Raw genomic sequence first — 19345 nt, 5'->3', positions numbered from 1 at the left:
CCAATGTGCATGGATAAGGCAGTGTAAAAGTACATTCTCTGTTTACATTAAAGGGGTATTCCAGCAATATTTATTTTTCTTTCAAATCTACTGGTGTCAGAAAGTTATACAAATTCATAATTTACTTTTATTTAAACATCTCCAGTCGTCCAGTACTTATCGGCTGCTGTGTGTGCTGCAGGAAGTGAGTCTGTTTTTTCCAGTCTGACTCAGTGCTCTCTGGTGCCACCTCTGTTCATGTCAGGAACTGTCCAGATTAGGAGAGGTTTTCTATGGGGATTTGCTACTGCTGTAGACAATTGCTGACATGGAAAGAGGTGGCAGCAGAGAGCACTGTGTCAGACTGGAAATAATACACCACTTCCTGCAGGACATACAGCAGCTGATGAGTTCTGGAAGAATTAAGATTTTTAAATAGAAATAAATTACAAAACTAACTTTCTGAGACCAGATGATTTGAGAATTTTTTTTTTTTTGCCGGAGTACCCCTTTAACAATAATGCCACTGGTCACAATGCACTTCTGGAGCAGCACTGAAGCCCACCCACAGGACACCAAGGATCAAGACAAAGAAGTATAGGTATGCAAAAAAATTAAAATAAATAAAAGCACATAAAATCACATACAACGGGGGAGATTTATCAAACTGGTGTAAAGTGAAACTGGCTCAGTCGCCCCTAGCAACCAATCAGATTCCACCTTTCATTCCTCACAGACTGTTTAGAAAATGAAAGGTGGAATCTGATTGGTTGCTAGGGGCAACTGAGACAGTTTCACTTTACACCATGTTTGATAAATCTCCCTCAACGTGTTCAATAAACTATTGTCATTTACACCCATTTAAAAGGAACGTGTCATCAGAAAATGACCTATTGATTAAAAGGTTTGACTACTTTATAGTAAGGGAGGGGTGCTTGATATCAGTGCTGTAATGCACCCATGGAGTCCCTGTCAGTAAGTGCAGTGCTTACATTTACTAATACTGTACATTGAGCATTTTTATTATAAATTGGCCAACCCCTTTAACCCTTTAAGGACCAGGCCAACTCACATTTTTGCATTTTTGTTTTTTCCTCCTCACTTTCTAAGATCCATAACTTTTTAATTTTAGCATCTACAGGGCCATGTGAGGGCTTGTTTTTTTTAGGAACAGGTGTACTTTTTAATGCAACCTTTCAATCTACCATAAAATGAATGACGGAACCCCCAAAATATCATTTATGAGGTGAATTTGGGACAAATAATGCAATTACGCAATGTTTGGGGGGGGGGGTCCGTGTTCACGTCATGCACTTTACGGTGAAACTGACATTTTATCTTTATTCTATAGGTCAGTCTGAATACAGCGATATGCATGTTTATATACTGTAGCTTTTCTAATATTTTACTTTTTTTTCATTTTTTGCGCCATGATCTCTAGTTTTTATTAGTATCATATTTGTTAAGATCAGATGTATTGATCACTTTTTATTAATTTTTTAATATATAAAATGTAATTAAAGAAATCAGAGATCCTGGCATTTTGGGGCATTTTTAAAAACATTTCTTTATTTATTTTATTACACTTTTTAAGTCCCCCTATGGAACTTTTACACAGTCACATTAGATTTCATACATTGATCACTGCTATGCCATAGCATAGCAGGGATCAGTGTAATCTGCGATCTTCTGATAGAGCCTGCCTGTGGCCTGTGGCAGACTCTATCAGAAGATCGGACTACACAGAGGTAAGCAGTATACCTCCGGCAGTCAGGCAGTGTGATCGCAACCCCACGCAGACACGCTGCGGGGATCCCGATCGGTAAGTGACAGGAGATGGTCCTGTCACTTACACTTAAACGTGTACATTTATGCCTCCTGCGTTAAAGCCCAGGCAGCAGGGGCATATATGTACGCCCTTGATCGTTAAGAGTTTAAATCAAGTTTTTATGATAGCTAAATATATATATATATACAATATATATACTGTATACATAAATATATTTTTTTTTACTTTTTTATTTTCCATGTTATTGTTTATATTTTTAAATAATCTAAAATACTGCTGTTTTCATTCTTTCCACTAGGTCTAAATCTGTTGTGTGACTCTCTTCTTTGGGGCTTAGGGGCCTATTTCACGGAGCGATAATCCTCCGAATCGGCCCGATTCAGCCGATTATCGCTCAATGGAATAGAGAAAACGATCAGCTGATGATCGCGTCAATGGCTGATGGTTTATTTAGGCCCAAACCTAAAATCATCGGTCACTGACGACTGACGATTCAAGCAGCATACATTACCTAGCAGGGCTTCTCCTCTGCTTCGTCTTCATCCCGGTCCCACGTGCAGCAGCAACTTCGGTCACTGCTGGGACCACCGCGGTCAGTGATTGGCTGAGCGGTCTGACAGCTCAGTCAGGCCGCTCCGGAGTAGATGCTGCAAGCAGGACCGAGAGGAAGACGGAGCTGAGGAGAAGCCCTGCTAGGTAATGTATGCTGCAAGGGCTGCAAGGACATCGGTAACGATGTCCCTGTAGCCCTCGCTAAATGATCATCGGGCCGTGGAGTAGGCCCAGTAAACGAGCGCCGTTTATATTATTGATTGGCCCGTGAAATAGGGACCTTACTGTAAAGGATATCCCTAAATGCTGCTAAAAACTGTTCAGGAAAGAGGGCTGCCCCTATAACAATGTACAAAAAAAATTACAATCAGAAAATAGAAACCTATTAGTGAAAAAAAAGGCTCAAGTTTCAGTATCTGGCTCTCATTAGTCAGGTGATAGACGCCCTTTAAGGCAATGTTTTTGATTTGTGACACAAACATTAGACAGCTGGTTTACAGACTGATGGGACACAATATTCCTGCACACATCACTGTGATGCACTGATGGCTCCTTTGTCATCCCATTCTAGAACAACACACACGTTTCCTCTAGAAAATGCAGGGAAAGTATATTCTGAACAGGATAATAAGTGGACATTGGAATTCAGAGAGAATTCCCGAGTGCAGCAGGTTATATACAAGTGGTTCCCCAAACCGATCACTAAAGAAACTAAATTTATCAGCTGAAGACTTGGTCTGGCAGAATGGCATCTAGATAGATAGATAGGAGATAGATAGATGATAGATAGATAGATAGATAGATAGATAGATAGATAGATAGGAGATAGATAGATAGATAGATAGATAGATAGATAGATAGAAGATAGATAGATAGATAGATAGATAGATAGATAGATAGATAGGAGATAGATAGGTAGATAGATAGATAGATAGATAGATAGGAAATAGATAGATAGGAGATAGATAGATAGATAGATAGATAGATAGATAGATAGATAGATAGAGTTTCTGACACTGTATTCATATGAAGTATTTTTTGTAACAAACCAGTATTCTGAAGAACCCAATACCAAGTGATAAATATTTCCTTAGAATATAATTATGTTAATCTAACAGGTCTTATATTTTCCAAACTGTAAGCAGCTAACTGCATTTACAACACTGTACACCACAGAGACCTAATTTCTTCCAATTTTATAATGTTTTCTCTGAGTAATTGCCACAGGGGCTCAGACAGATCTGTACATCTGCCATTATATTTATGAACCGATAAAGTTCTTCTCTGTAGTTCCCTTCCAAATAGACATGAACGTCTTAAAGGGGTATTCCGCTCAAATATAACTTGTCATATGTTTCTGCCCATGGTGAGACCAAAAAATCATTCCATACTTATTATTATCTATTCAGTCTCCTTCCCCCAGTTCTGAGCCGCTGCTTTCTGCTGAAGACACAAAAATATGTGTGTGAGCTTTTCTCTAAATCTCCTCATCCTCCCCCCCCCCCCTTCTAAAAAAGCTAATATAAACAACATTCCTGGCAGGCTGTATCTGCAAATTTGTAGCTCCTTTGTAATGCTAGGAGGGTTAATTTGAGGACAGGTTGCTGGTGAACTCACTGTGATTATTCTCCGTCATTACAAAAATGCTACAAAAGTTGCAGATAGGGACTTACATGAGCTGTCTCAGAAGGGAGGGGGGAGGAGGAGACAGGGAGAAAAGCTGACATACAGTTTTTTGTGTCTTCCACAGAAAGTAGCAGCTCAGAAATGGTGGAAGGAGACTGAATAGATAACAAGTATGGAATTAATTGTTACGCTATGTTCATATAGTGTATTCTTCTTTGACAAGAACAGCCGTTGTTGCCGAATACTGCCCCAGGAAGTCCCGGAAAACATGGATACAGCCACAGACTGTATCCTGGTAGCCCTAGGGTGGCATCCATCTATTTTATTGTTGTTAAAAATAAAGTGTAGCAGGTGATAACATACAGTAATAACTCTGCAAAATAAACCCTTTTTTGAGAAGACCACCCCTTCACCCACAACAGAGTTTTGGTTACCTTTTATGATAGATAGATAGATAGATAGATAGATAGATAGATAGATAGATAGATGGATAGATATTGCCCTTAGCATACCTGTAGTTTCAAAATATTTTTAAAAACCTGCATGGTTTTGTTACATTAACCCTTCAGAATGGCGACAAAGAGATTGTAATACCCTCACTGCTGTTACTGAGGCCCTGAGAGTCCCACTATTGTCACACACATACTTCCTTTCCCTTACTTCTCTGTCTGTCTGTTACTAGAGACAGAATTCCCCTATCAACAGGCAGTGAACAGCAGATTGCAGGGAAGGAAGACAACTAAGAGTTTAGAGCAGGTTTTTTTTTACTAGGAAAAGGAGTCTTTTTGGTACATGAAGGGATGTACAAAATTACTATGAATCACATAGGCTAGGACACATGTTGTTTGAAAGGACAGTAATTGATTGCTATCTGTTGTGATCTCGGAAGATGTGGTAATGGTAATCATACATGTAGAATTTACATAAACAGCATAGCTCAAAGTGCTAAACTGTTTACAGAACTCCCATTAAAGGAGTAGTGCGGCCATTTACTTTTTCTGCTTAATAAACCCACATTACAAAGTTATATAACTTTGTAACGTGTGTTAATAAGCTGTCTGGCCCCCGTATCTGGTTCCATGGGGGCTACCAGAGTGGAGGAATTTGGTGATTTCAACTATTAAGACGGGGGGGGGGGGGTAAACACAGATCATACTGAGCATTTTTATTTTATATAACATGGCCAGAGTACCCCTTTAAATTAGGTGCAGATCCCAGAGGCAGGCCTAGTGGGGGGGATTTATTAAACATGGTGTAAAGTAGAGCTGGCTCAGTTGCCCCTAGCAACCAATTAGATTCCACCTTTCATTTTTCAAAGAATCTGTGAGGAATGAAAGGTGGAATCCGATTGGTTGCTAGGGGCAACTGAGCCAATTGTACTTTACACCAGTTTGATAAATCTCCCCACTCTGGCGCGATTCCATAGACGGCAACGTAACGTATATTTTCGTATTAATCATGGCCGTTGTTGCAATCGCCAACAACAGCTGTACTTTTACAAAAATATACGTTGTGTGAACATGGCCTGTGGCTGTATCCAGGTTTTATAGGACAGTTAATAGTTCTACAAGACATTGTGTAATTCCATATCTAAACTCATTACTACATGTATGTAGTATTGTTATATCATCACTGTTACCCCTTTTATTATTATTATTATTATTATTATTATTATTATTATTATTATTATTATTATTATTGTTGCCTTTGTGTATCATTGCTTCATTGCTCATACAGGTACGGCTGAACTACATAGTTTTGGGTGTTCGATAAATGATTTATTGGTGATTTATTGGTATTAATAAGCTACTTCTTGAATGAGGTTTATAATTTCACAAGGTTTAAATCATATCTAGTGTTCAGCGCACTCGCCAAACTGTACGAGTACGCCAACGTTTTCCGAACCTGCCAGAAAGGTTGGCTGTATCCATGCTTTCCAAAGTTGCCTATCCTGAACTGTTCGGCAAGTCGTCTCAACACTAATCATGTCCCCTTAATGAAAAAGTAAGACCAACATCAAAACACCCCAATAATGAGATTTTCTTGTTAAAATGTGTCCACCATTTTTTATTCACGACAACCAAACCTGATTCCCGACAATCACGCAAACGGTGTATGACGGGTTCTAGAAAAATAAATGATCATAGGACAAGGCCTGTGTTCAATGACTTCCCAAGGATCACCTTTATATCGCCTCCATTCTCCATAACCCATCCTTCATGTTCCTGAATGGCCTGTCACTCTAGCCTTTGTTTCATCCATCTATGCCCCCTACTCTGAGACCCCACTTGTTCTATAGGTTTCCTCTTTAACATGCTGCTCATCACTTCACTATCTATGAAAGAAAGTGCAATATAATGAATGGGATCGAAACTTTTGTACAATGAATATACATATACGCCTGTCATAAAAACATCATGTCTAAACATAAACAATGCAGTTGTATAAAACCGCTGAAAGGCATAAATATAATAATAATAATAATAATAAAAATAATAACAACAATAATAATACATAAATATAATAACAAAATAATAATTAATATAAATATAAAAATAAAATTATAAATATATATATTTTTATTTTTTTTATTTTTTCCAATGCCATGTGGTCATAAAAACGCGTGATATGAGAGAGAGCGGCATAGGTCCATATTATATTACTGCCAGTCCCAATCCATGCCCTCCTATTGCTCTGACATCCCCTGCCCTCACCCCCTAGAGAAGAAGTCAGCACAGTGTCAGGAGGTGTCACTTCAAGTGTTATAAACTTTTACTACTACTCTCTTCACAGCATGGACTCTACAGGATCACATGGAAAACCACAAAGAGTTAACCCTTGAACATCCTACACAGGATTACACATCACAATGAGCAGGAGAACAAGCATTTAAGTTAGGAAGTAGAAGCCAGCAGTGAAAGGGTTACATAAAGTTGTATTGTCTCAAGTGAAAGACTTGGAAGGACACAAAGGTTTACATTACCCCCCTATAAAACACTACACCTCCCTTCTGGGGCTTTGTGCCCAAGTGCATCTAATAATAATAGCCCCATTACCCACCCATCTAATAAAAACAATGGTGCCTGCATGAGGCATCCGCACAAGGGGTTAATTACAAAGTCAACAAAGAAGTTGTGAGCCTCGTACCCTGTCTCTCCTCTTCATTGCCTGTTGCTCCATTGTTCCTCCTCACACAGTGTTAGCAGTGCTGACAGTGGCAGCCATGGCAGGGCTGAGGGAGTAGTGGTGACGGGAGCAGCCTCTCTCTCTCCTATTACAAGTAACGGGTCGCACTCAGCATTTCCCAGGAAAAGTTCGCCATATTTTCACATCCTTTTCTCGTAGCCAAGTCTCCCCCCTTTTTTTTCTCTAAGGAGGAGGAGGAGGAGGAGGAGGAGGAGGGAGAGGCGGAAAGAGGTTTCAGTTTTCCCTGCAAAGTCAAACAATGAGCTCAACCCTGCTGGAGTTTAGTTACGTCCTGCATTGAGGAAAGCAACCAAGGCAACGGGAGCACAGTGCGAGGAGAGGGGACTGCACAGTGCGAGGAGAGGGCACTGCACAATGTGAGGAGAGGGAACTGCACAGTGCGAGGAGAGAGGACTGCACAGTGCGAGGAGAGGGCACTGCACAGTGCGAGGAGAGGGGACTGCACAGTGCGAGGAGAGGGCACTGCACAGTGCGGGGAGAGGGCACTGCACAATGTGAGGAGAGGGAACTGCACAGTGCGAGGAGAGGGGACTGCACAGTGCGAGGAGAGGGCACTGCACAGTGCGAGGAGAGGGGACTGCACAGTGCGAGGAGAGGGCACTGCACAATGTGAGGAGAGGGCACTGCACAGTGCGAGGAGAGGGCACTGCACAATGTGAGGAGAGGGCACTGCACAATGTGAGCAGAGGGGACTGCACCGTGTTAGGAGAGGGCACTGCACCGTGTGAGGAGAGTGGACTGCACGGTGCGAGGAGAGGGGACTGCACCGTGTGAGGAGAGGGGACTGCAACGTGTGAGGAGAGGGCACTGCGCAGTGCGAGGAGAGGGCACTGCACAATGTGAGGAGAGGGGACTGCACCGTGTGAGGAGAGGGCACTGCATAATGTGAGGAGAGGAGACTGCACCGTGTGAGAAGAGGGCACTGCACAGTGCGAGATGAGGGGACTGCGCAATGTGAGGAGAGGGCACTGCACAGTGTGAGGAGAGGGGACTGCACAGTGCGAGGAGAGGGGACTGCACAGTGCGAGGAGAGGGCACTGCACAGTGCGAGGAGAGGGCACTGCACAGTGCGAGGAGAGGGGACTGCATGGTGCGAGGAGAGGGCACTGCACGGTGCGAGGAGAGGGCACTGCACGGTGCGAGGAGAGGGCACTGCACGGTGAAAGGAGAGGGCACTGCACGGTCCGAGGAGAGGGCGCTGCACGGTGATACGGGGACAGGGGAGCATATTGTTTGTTTGTTATTTATTTATTTTTTTATTTATTTTTTTTACCTTTGTTTACCAGAAATAACTCATTAGCTGTATAGCAGGGGGTGTTACGGTTACAGGTTTCCAGGTTGCGGTTACAGGACACATATCTGTGTATGTGTAATATTTTTGTAACCTTTGTTTTCTAAACACTGTTTACATAAAACTCAGGTTGTGCACATTAGTTTTTTACTTTTGTGTTTATTTATTTTGCAAACTTTTTATTTCCGTCTATAACTGTAATATTACTGTAAGTGTCTGGAAAGTCCAATGCATTACTGCATAGGAGACTTTTCCTATATTATTTTTTCTTCCGTTCCCCGTTGAAAGGTTGCAGTGTAGCATACATTGTCTATTGCTTACCACAAACATATTTCATGCAGGGTTTTTGTTGTCTTTTTCTATCCATCTATATAGTAAAGCAGAGCAGAATACTCTACAGTGGGACTAAAATGCTGCAAGACACATTCTCCTGTCTGACTAGTCCAGCGTCCCACTTCACACTGGCCCGGGATGCTTTAAATAAGATCAGTTCTAGCATCAGGTGAATCACCAGTCAATGGAGAAGGGACCAAAAGAAAGGTATGCTTTAAAGTGACTCTGTACCCACAATCTGACCCCCCAAACCACTTGTACCTTCGGACCTTGCTGCTTTTAATCCAAGATCTGTCCTGCGGTCCATTCGGCAGGTAATGCTGTTATTGTCCTAAAAAATAACTTTTAAACTTGCAGCCTTTAAACTTGCAGGTGCCTTAACCTCTCTGTCCCTCCTCCCCACCCTCCTCATCATTAGGAATGCTCAAGGCAGATTGTCTCCTATTCATCAGCTGTGTGAACACTGCACATGGGCTGGATCGTTAAGGCACCTGTGTAGTGTTCACTGCAGAGGAATAGGAAAAATCCTGCCAGTGGCATTCCTAATGATGAGGAGGGTGGGGAAGAGGAAGGGAGGGGTGGTGCAAAGTTAGGGCACGGATACTCTAGGCCATGGCCGTTTAGCACGGGGCTGCAAGTTAAAAAGTTGTTTTTTAGAACAATAACTGCATCACCTGCTGAACGGACTCCAGGACAGATCTTGGATTAAAAGCAGCTATCTGACGGTGCAAGTGGTTTGGGGGGGGGGGGGGGGGCAGATTGTGGGTACAGAGTAACTTTAAGCTACATGCACAACCTATAAGGCTATGTGCGGTCTCCACTGCTGTTGTGGCCCCTGACAAGTTGGGAAGAGACATAGTTGATTATGATTATTGGTTATTACATGACCCTGCTAGAGAAAGCCATAGTGCTAGGCTATCTTCAGCAGATGGATCGACAGTGCACACACTTGATTCCCGCGCCTTTCAGACAGTCGACTTTTCAGGAGGGGTCCTAACTAGTGTTGAGTGAGCATAAACAGTTCAGTATGGTGCTCGACTGAGTTTAAATAATCTCAGGTGCTCAGTATACAAAAAGCTTGTTGACAGGCTGTGGTTCCCCTTCCTCAGCCGACGATTGGCAGAGTGGAGATAGTGAAGTGTAACGGTCCGTTTACACAAAGCGATAATTAACCCAATCGATCGTTTAACGATTTTGAAGCAACAATTTGGTTTTTATAACGATCAGCATTTAGACGAATAAATCGTTAGAAAAATTGTTATTGCGATCGTTTTTAAGATCTCTTAAGCCCATCTCACACATTAGGGTGAATCTTTGAAAGACTGTTTACAGGAAGCGATCTGCAAATTTTTAGCAAACGACTGTAAGGAACTTACCTTGTCCGGCTCCAGCGGCGTCTCCTTCCAGCTCGGCTCCGGCTGTCGGCTCGGGAGCGCGCCGCTGCTCCGCCCGCCGGAGCCGAGTGACGTCACGGAGACCCGACGGCGTCCCTAGCAACCGGGGACGCCGTGGGGTCACGTGACCGTCAGCTGGCCGGCCGGCACGCAGCTGATGTGTTTTACACTCAGGCTGAGTGACAGGTCGCCCGGCCGCTCAGCCTGCAGTGCACCAGCTGCAGTGAGGCTGGACTCAGGAGGCCGGACCAATCAGCCTTTGGTCCGGGCTCCTGGTCCAGTATAAAGTTTCAGTGTAGCCAGCAGGTTATCGCTGGCTATTAGTTGTTTCTGATCCCAGCTCCCCAGTCCCTTGTATTCTGTCCTATCCTTTCTCATTTCGACTTGCCCGGATTCTGACCTTTTTGCCTGTCCCCTGACTCTCCGTTTGGTTCCGATTTTGTACTGCGTTGCTCGTTTGGTTACTGACTCGGCTAGTTGACTTCCCGCATTGTGTTTGTCTGTCTGTCTGCGTTTTATGTTCTGCACGTATACAGCATAGGGATTGTCTTCGTGGTTGTCCGCGACCGCCTAGGGTCGACCGAGGCAAGTAGGCAGGTGACAGTGGGTGGGGTCAGAGTTAGGGCCCACTGTCTTGTGTCTTATCTTCCCCAGCCACTCGTGACAGAATAGCCAGCCTAAAAATTTTGTGTGACGTGTGCCAACGATTTGTTATCATGGATCCTATGAAGGCGCTAGTGGAACAGATGCAGAATCTGAACACATTGGTTCAGAATCTCGCTGAACGGGTTCAAGAGCAGGAGGCTGCTCCTCGACAGGTTACGATGACCACGCCCTCTCCCCCTGAACCGCCTGTACAACTCCCGGAAAAATTTAAGGGGGATAGAAAGAGTTTTCGAGCCTTCAGAGAAGGGTGTCGGTTGTTTTTTCGACTGCGTCCCCGTTCGTCAGGAGATGAGGCCCAAAGAGTGGGAATAATCATGTCCCTCCTGCAGGGTCCCCCACAAGAGTGGGCATTCTCTCTCCCTCCTAACGCCATAGAACTAACTTCTGTGGACTTTTTCTTTTCGGCCTTGGGACTATTGTACGATGACCCTGACAGGACTGCAGTGGCCGAGCGACAATTGACGTCCCTAAAACAGGGGAAAAAACCAGTTGAAGATTATTGCGCAGAGTTCCGCCAGTGGTGTATCCCATCTGGTTGGAACGACTCCGCTCTGCGCTACCAGTTCCGGGTGGGTCTCTCTGACCAGTTGAAGGACCTGTTAATAGCTTATCCTCCCCCTGAAACGTTAGAGGAGACCATGACGTTAGCCATTAGGGTAGACCGCCGGATGCGAGACAGACGAAGGGAGAAGTGCACCTCTGAACCCTGTAGTACCTCTTCCTCTCTTGTGTCTTTTCCTAAAAACCCCTCTTCCCTGCTGCCACCACCGGAGGAACCTATGCAAATTGGCGCCACCGATGCAAGAACTAGACGAGCCCATCGGATGCAGCATAATCTTTGCTTATACTGCGGCAAAGCTGGACACCGGGTTCGGGAATGTACCTCCAGGCCTGGAACATCATCGGAAAACTCCAGCGCCTGAGTGACTATCGAGGGGGTCACTCAGGCGCACAGGTACCACTCGATAAGAATAAATTGATGGTTCCCATCTCGCTATGCTTGGGCGAGAGATGTATCTCGGGGTTTGCCCATGTTGACTCAGGGGCATCCGCTAATTTTGTTAATTCCGGGTTTTGGTCCGGTCTGGGGGTATGTCCGCTTCAGCTTAAATGCCCGCTGAGTATCACGGGGGCGGATTTTACCCCATTGGCCCAAGGAAGAGTGAAATATATTACTCCTCCTCTCGAAGTGAAAGTGGGGTCGATCCATTCTGAGTGTCTAGATTTTTTGGTTATGGACAATTTGTCCTCTGATGTTATTTTAGGTTTACCATGGTTGACCCAACATAACCCTGTGTTTGATTGGGTAAACAGAGAACTTGTCCAATGGGGACCAGGTTGTGCCGCCCATTGTATTTCTTTGAATCTAACTGAATGTTCTTTGTTAGAAGGAGAGCTCCCTGAATTTCTATCTGATTTTCTTGATGTCTTTGATGAAAAATCGGTGGACGAGCTACCCCCTCATCGTCCATACGATTGTGCTATTGATTTAGTTCCTGAATCCAAGTACCCGAAAGGACGCATTTTTAACTTGTCTAAACCAGAGAGAGAGGCTATGCGTGATTATGTTAAAGAGAGTTTACATAAGGGTCACATCCGTCCTTCCTGTTCTCCCCTTGGTGCTGGGTTTTTCTTTGTGGGTAAAAAGGATGGTGGCTTACGCCCTTGCATTGACTATCGGGAATTAAATAAAATCACGATTAAAAATCAACATCCTCTCCCTCTGATTCCTAATTTGTTTGATCAGATTGTGGGGGCCCGGTGGTTCTCCAAAATTGACCTCCGGGGGGCCTATAATTTGATTCGTATAAAGGAGGGCGATGAATGGAAAACTGCCTTCAATACCCCCGAAGGACACTTCGAATACCTTGTCATGCCCTTCGGGTTGTGTAATGCACCTGCAGTTTTTCAACGTTTTGTTAACGATGTTTTTCGCGACTACCTGGGACGTTTTTTAGTGGTATACCTGGATGATATCCTGATTTTCTCTCCAGATTGGTCTTCGCATGTTGGTCATGTTCGTAAGGTTATGGAACTCCTAAGACTTAACCATTTATTTGCTAAATTGTCAAAGTGCCAGTTTGGTGTTCAGGAGGTCTCTTTTTTTGGGATATAAAATCACCCCTAGTTCTTTTGGGATGGATCCCCTTAAGGTGACGGCCATTGCCAAGTGGGAGCGCCCAAGGAATCTTAAAGCTTTACAGAGATTTTTGGGATTTGCTAACTATTACAGAAAATTTATTAAGGGGTTCTCAGTGATTGCTAAGCCCTTAACAGATCTTACCAGAAAGGGAGCTGATGTGGATAACTGGACTCCTGAAGCCATTCTGGCATTTGACAAACTTAAAAGATGTTTTTCTGTAGCTCCGGTGTTGATTCAACCTGACTTTGAGCAACCTTTTATTGTCGAGGTGGATGCCTCAGAGGTAGGGGTGGGGGCTGTTCTTTCACAGGGTCCTGAAACTCTCACCAATCTCCGACCCATTGCCTATTTCTCTAGAAAGTTCTCCAAAGCAGAATGCAACTATGATATAGGCAATAGGGAACTCCTTGCCATTAAGTGGGCGTTCGATGAATGGAGGCACTTTCTAGAGGGGGCTAAACACAAAGTTAAGGTTTTAACTGACCACAAAAACCTTGTTTATTTAGATAAAGCTAAGCGTCTTACTCCACGACAGGCCAGATGGGCACTCTTTTTCACACGGTTTAACTTTGAAATCACCTTCAGACCGGGTTCCAAAAATGTAAGGGCAGATGCTTTATCTCGTAGTTTCAACGTCAATGAAGTCCCCATAAAGGAGTCTGAAACCATCTTATCTCCGGGGGTGGTGGTGGCTATACTGCAGCCCGATCTGGCTGCCCAAGTCGTCCAGTCTCAATCTATGGCGCCTAGAAATACCCCGGAGAACAAACTGTTTGTTCCCCCAAATCTTCGTTTGAGAGTTCTGGAAGAAACACATTGTTCAGTTTTGGCAGGTCATCCAGGTATTGCTGGTACTAAGTATTTGTTATCTCGTCATTATTGGTGGCCATCTTGGGTCAGAGATACTAAGCTGTTTGTGGAGGCTTGTGAGATTTGCGCCAGGTCCAAGGTTCCTCGCAGATTACCCGAGGGACTTCTCCAACCCCTACCGGTACCTGCTAGACCGTGGACCCACATCTCTATGGACTTCATAACTGATTTACCACCCTCTAAGGGTAAAACTGTGATTTGGGTGGTGGTTGATAGGTTCTCTAAGATGTGCCATTTAATTCCTCTCAGCAAGCTTCCTAATGCTCGTACCTTGGCTTCTCTTTTTATTAATCATATCTTACGTTTACATGGTGTACCAGAGAATATTGTTTCTGACAGGGGAGTACAATTTGTGTCTAAATTCTGGAGGGAGTTTTGTGGTCGCCTGGGCATATCCTTGTCCTTTTCTTCAGCTTTCCATCCGCAGTCCAATGGTCAGACGGAAAGGGTTAACCAGTCACTGGAGCAGTTCTTGAGATGTTTTGTTGCAGGGTCACAGGAGAAATGGAGAGAATACTTATCTTTGGCAGAGTTTGCCCTAAATAATCGTGAAAGTCAGTCTCTCAAAATGTCACCATTTTTTTGTAATTTTGGGTTTAATCCTCGTTGTTCTTCTGTACATGCGGCCGAGTCCATTAATCCATCCGCTGAAAAAATCTACAGAAAACTGTGCACAGTTTGGGCCCAGGCTCTTCAGAACCTGGTTAAAGCCCAAGAAAATTGTAAGAAACAATCAGACAAAAGACGTATATCTGGCCCTGAGTACAGGGTAGGTGACAAGGTATGGCTCTCTACTAAAAACTTGAGATTGAAAACACCATCTGGTAAACTTTCTCCTAAATATATTGGTCCTTATGCCATAGTAAAAGTCGTCAACTCAGTTTCGTTTAAGTTACTGTTGCCTAAGAGTCTAAAAATTCACGATGTCTTCCATAAGTCTCTGTTAAAGAAATATATTAATCCCGTGTTACCGTCTGCTCCCCCTGCTCCTTTGATTATTCAGGGTGAACTTGAATATGAGGTAGAGAGGATTCTGGATTCTCGCCGAGTTCAGAGTTCTTTACAGTATCTGGTTCATTGGAAAGGATTTGGCCCAGAGGAGCGCACTTGGGTAGCAAGTAGGGATATGCATGCACCACGTCTCATTCGGCAATATCATTTGCACAACCCGTCTAAACCAGGTCCTGTTACTAAGGGTCCTGAGGCCCCTCATAAGGGAGGGGGTAATGTAAGGAACTTACCTTGTCCGGCTCCAGCGGCGTCTCCTTCCAGCTCGGCTCCGGCTGTCGGCTCGGGAGCGCTCCGCTGCTCCGCCCGCCGGAGCCGAGTGACGTCACGGAGACCCGACGGCGTCCCTAGCAACCGGGGACGCCGTGGGGTCACGTGACCGTCAGCTGGCCGGCCGGCACGCAGCTGATGTGTTTTACACTCAGGCTGAGTGACAGGTCGCCCGGCCGCTCAGCCTGCAGTGCACCAGCTGCAGTGAGGCTGGACTCAGGAGGCCGGACCAATCAGCCTTTGGTCCGGGCTCCTGGTCCAGTATAAAGTTTCAGTGTAGCCAGCAGGTTATCGCTGGCTATTAGTTGTTTCTGATCCCAGCTCCCCAGTCCCTTGTATTCTGTCCTATCCTTTCTCATTTCGACTTGCCCGGATTCTGACCTTTTTGCCTGTCCCCTGACTCTCCGTTTGGTTCCAATTTTGTACTGCGTTGCTCGTTTGGTTACTGACTCGGCTAGTTGACTTCCCGCATTGTGTTTGTCTGTCTGTCTGCGTTTTATGTTCTGCACGTATACAGCATAGGGATTGTCTTCGTGGTTGTCCGCGACCGCCTAGGGTCGACCGAGGCAAGTAGGCAGGTGACAGTGGGTGGGGTCAGAGTTAGGGCCCACTGTCTTGTGTCTTATCTTCCCCAGCCACTCGTGACAACGACCAACGACGATTTGAGAACATGTTGAGAGATCACAATGGACGATTTCTCTCTCGTCGCTTGATCGTTCGGTGTGTTTTCATGAGCCGATTATTGGTCAAATTCGAACGATAATCGTTTCGTGTAAACGCACCATAAGGGTCCTATTACATGGAGCGGTTTTTAACAATAAACGATCTCAAACATGATTGTTTATCGTTAACTTGAAATCGTTCACCATACTACACAGAACGATAGTCGTTGGTTACGATCGTTACTACGGTCGTTATTGTGAGTGATCGTTACTACGATCGTTTACTTCTTCTGATCCCAGATTACACTGAGCGATTAGTGAACAAATGTGGAACTTGAGCGAACGAATGTGGAATTACAGCGAACGGTTAACAATAATTTTAGGTTCAGATCTAAATCAACGATCAACGACATAAGAACGATTTTCTGATCGTTGCCTGCAATTACACAGAACGATTATCGTTTAAATTCAAACTATATAACGATTTTTCGCAAGATAATCATCCCGTGTAATAGGGCCCTAAAATCCCTCTTCCACGGGCCGACAGCTGTCAGCGCTCGTTTGCTCCTCGTTCCCGGCTCGCTGCCACCGCGGGAGGGGCTGCGGGGGGGCTGCCCGGGTGATCGCTAGAATGTCCAGGCAACCCATAGAGGACAAACGACTGCAACGATCAGCCAACATGAACGATGTCGGCTGATGGTTGCCTTCTTTTTCATGGGACGATTATTGGCCATAACAGCCGATATCGGCCGATAATCGTTCTGTGAAATAGGGCCTTAAGATTTCAGGTTAATTAGGTATCCTCCACATTGCTGGACAAGTTGTTGTCCCAAGGTTTACAGTTATCACCTATTCACAAGTGTCTATTCGTTAGGACATTGTTCACAGGAACAGGGTCCTAAGTTGTCTGTTTGAATGGAGTGGCAGTCTGTACTTGCCTATCTTCATCAGTCCCATAGAATGTAGTGGCAGTCTGTACTTGCCTATCTCCATCAGTTCCATAGAATGTAGTGGCAGTCTATACTTGCCTATCTTCATTAGTCCCATAGAATGTAGTGGCAGTCTGTACTTGCCTATCTCCATCAGTCCCATAGAATGGAGTGGCAGTCTGTACTTGTCTATCTTCATCAGTCCCATAGAATGGAGTGGCAGTCTGTACTTGCCTATCTTCATCAGTCCCATAGAATGTAGTGGCAGTCTGTACTTGCCTATCTCCATCAGTCCCATAGAATGTAGTGGCAGTCTGTACTTGCCTATCTTCATCAGTCCCATAGAATGTAGTGGCAGTCTGTACTTGCCTATCTCCATCAGTCCCATAGAATGGAGTGGCAGTGCACATGCTCAGCCACAGCTTCATTTAAAAAAAGGAACATAAGACTCCTATTGTTGTGTCCCATTGGGGTCTCATGAGTAAAAGCCCCAGCAATCAGATACTTATCACCTATCCAGTGGATATGTATTGTTTCCTGACTCGATCAGCATGAAATTCATTCTAGCGGAAGTTCAGGTATCTGTAAATATGACAATGTCGCACCTGTTCCATGCATGAGCCCCATTTTGATCCAACAGGGCTGCTGCACAGAACTGAATCGGCGTGGTCGTACCCATGGATACCCGAACTTCCGGCAGCAGAATGGATTTCACACCAGTGAGATTAGCGTACACCATGACAGGTAGGCTTCAATTAAGAACCAACACCATAAAAATAGGACAGGCTGAGGATGTGGGTGTAACTCCTGATCCTGCACCATCAGCTGCAGGAGGATGCGCACACGGTAATGGGGGTTTCTGACATTGGTCCGGCACAGGGCATATGATGTGGGTCTGTAGTGGGATGTAATATTTGTGTGCCTGACTCTGTTTATATAACCTGTATATTGCTACCTACCGCTATCTACCTCTATATATATCTGCCCTACCTCATTGCACTTTAATTCAACTTATGGTGATACCTGAGGTTGTTATTTGTATATTTATTTTTACAGGTTGTGTGGCACAGTTTATAGATATCTGTACATTTGCATGATATTATAATTTTTAGGTATTTTCCTCAGACCCCATCTATGTAAACTACCACTAGTTAAATTAATATTGGACTATTTACTTATTTTGATTGTTTGTCCCACTTGCCCTGTATATACCGGTACCTAGTCCCCCCTATCTGTATTTCAATGGGTGTTTTTAACTATTTTGGATTTTTGTGTCAATAAAATGGATATCTAATATATATTTATGTATGTTGTTTTTATTATTCTTTGTGGGGGTGGAAAATATAGGTGTTAATGATTCCCAAATGGTGATTTCCACCCGCAGGAAATACTAGCTACTTTGGGGCTGAAATTTGTAGGTGTATTTAATTAGGAGGATGATTATGGTTGACACCCAACCTCCTAACCAATGGCAGAAATCAGATATATCTTAGTGCTTGGTGTTTTAACCAATAAAGTAGAGCCTGCTGCAACTAAGAGATCAAAGCAAAGGAAGAAGGCTCCCTTTGTTCTCTATGCCAATTCTAACGTGCTGATACTTCCCTGTTGGGCACAGGGTGCTGAGGGTGAAGGTAACTTTCAAACCTTCATCCTCTGTGCCGTTTTGTGGTATTAGGGGTTTAATCTTTATACTAATTAGGCGTGTTGGTTCCCTCCCACCCTTTCTAATGAATATCAACCCCTGCTGGGGCACTGGGGGTAGTAGTCCCACCCCCAGTGCACCAAACGCCTAAACAGGTACCACTGGGCATTAAATAGGGGCATTCACGTGACATTTTTTTGCCAGGAAAAACATACATGTAAAATAAAGACTGAGAAGATGGCTAATAATTACAGCCTTCACCAATAGACTACAATGGGATCCATTTAACAGATACATTATGAACTTTACTACTTAAAGGGGTTGACCACTTTATAGTAAAATAGTTCAGTGTACAGTATTAGTAAGTGTACTCACACTCCCCTCCTCCAGGCTGTGCTGTCCTGCTCTGTGGTGAGTCTGTCCATAAGATGGCTGACATGGAGGAGCATGTGATCATGCCCCACCCCCCAGTGTTCTCTGTAGGCATATACAGGCACAGTGGTGGACACTGGGGGGTGGGGCATGATCACATGCTCCTCCATATCGGCCATCTTATGGACGAAATCCCCGCAGAGTAGGACAGCACAGGGCCGCCGATAGGGCAGTACAAGTGGTACTGCCGTATGGGGCCCGGACCCTAAGAGACATGGGGGGGGGCCCGCCGGCCGCCGCCCCCCGTCCGCTACGCTAGGGGGGCCCGCACGGCCCCCCTAGCCACTTGTTTTTGAGCATCCCGAGAAGCTTCTCGGGATGCACAAATCGCTTCTATGTTCCGCCCGCACAGTGAGCGGGCGGAACATTAAAGCGATCAGAATACAGGAGCAGGACCTGTCAGCGTCCTCCTCCTGTATTCCCTCCCATAGGCTGCCGGCACTTCATACCAGCAGCCTATGGGAGGCCGGGACGTGACCTCTCCGGCAGGCGTGATGATGTGACGTCATCACGCCTGCCCGAAGTGCCGTCCCTGCGGCTCGCAAGATGGTG

The 19345-nt window shown here is 44.8% G+C and overlaps 1 protein-coding gene across 3 annotated transcripts in view; it reads right to left on the bottom strand.

The window, feature by feature from the left end:
- TTC28 (tetratricopeptide repeat domain 28) overlaps nt 1–7269 on the bottom strand; it is a 511132-nt gene extending 503863 nt beyond the window's left edge. For all 3 annotated transcript variants that reach the window (XM_069961294.1, XM_069961296.1, XM_069961295.1), the window contains exon 1: nt 7094–7269. In XM_069961294.1, the coding sequence (XP_069817395.1) occupies nt 7094–7126 (33 nt within the window). In that variant the 5' untranslated portion in view covers nt 7127–7269. The remainder of the gene's footprint in view (nt 1–7093) is intronic.
- Nucleotides 7270–19345: the final 12076 nt, after the last annotated feature.

Source organism: Dendropsophus ebraccatus, chromosome 3 (assembly GCF_027789765.1).
Source record: "Dendropsophus ebraccatus isolate aDenEbr1 chromosome 3, aDenEbr1.pat, whole genome shotgun sequence".
NCBI lineage: Eukaryota > Metazoa > Chordata > Amphibia > Anura > Hylidae > Dendropsophus > Dendropsophus ebraccatus.
The sequence above is the reverse complement of the archived record's forward strand: the minus strand, read 5'-3'. Positions and strand labels throughout refer to the sequence as shown.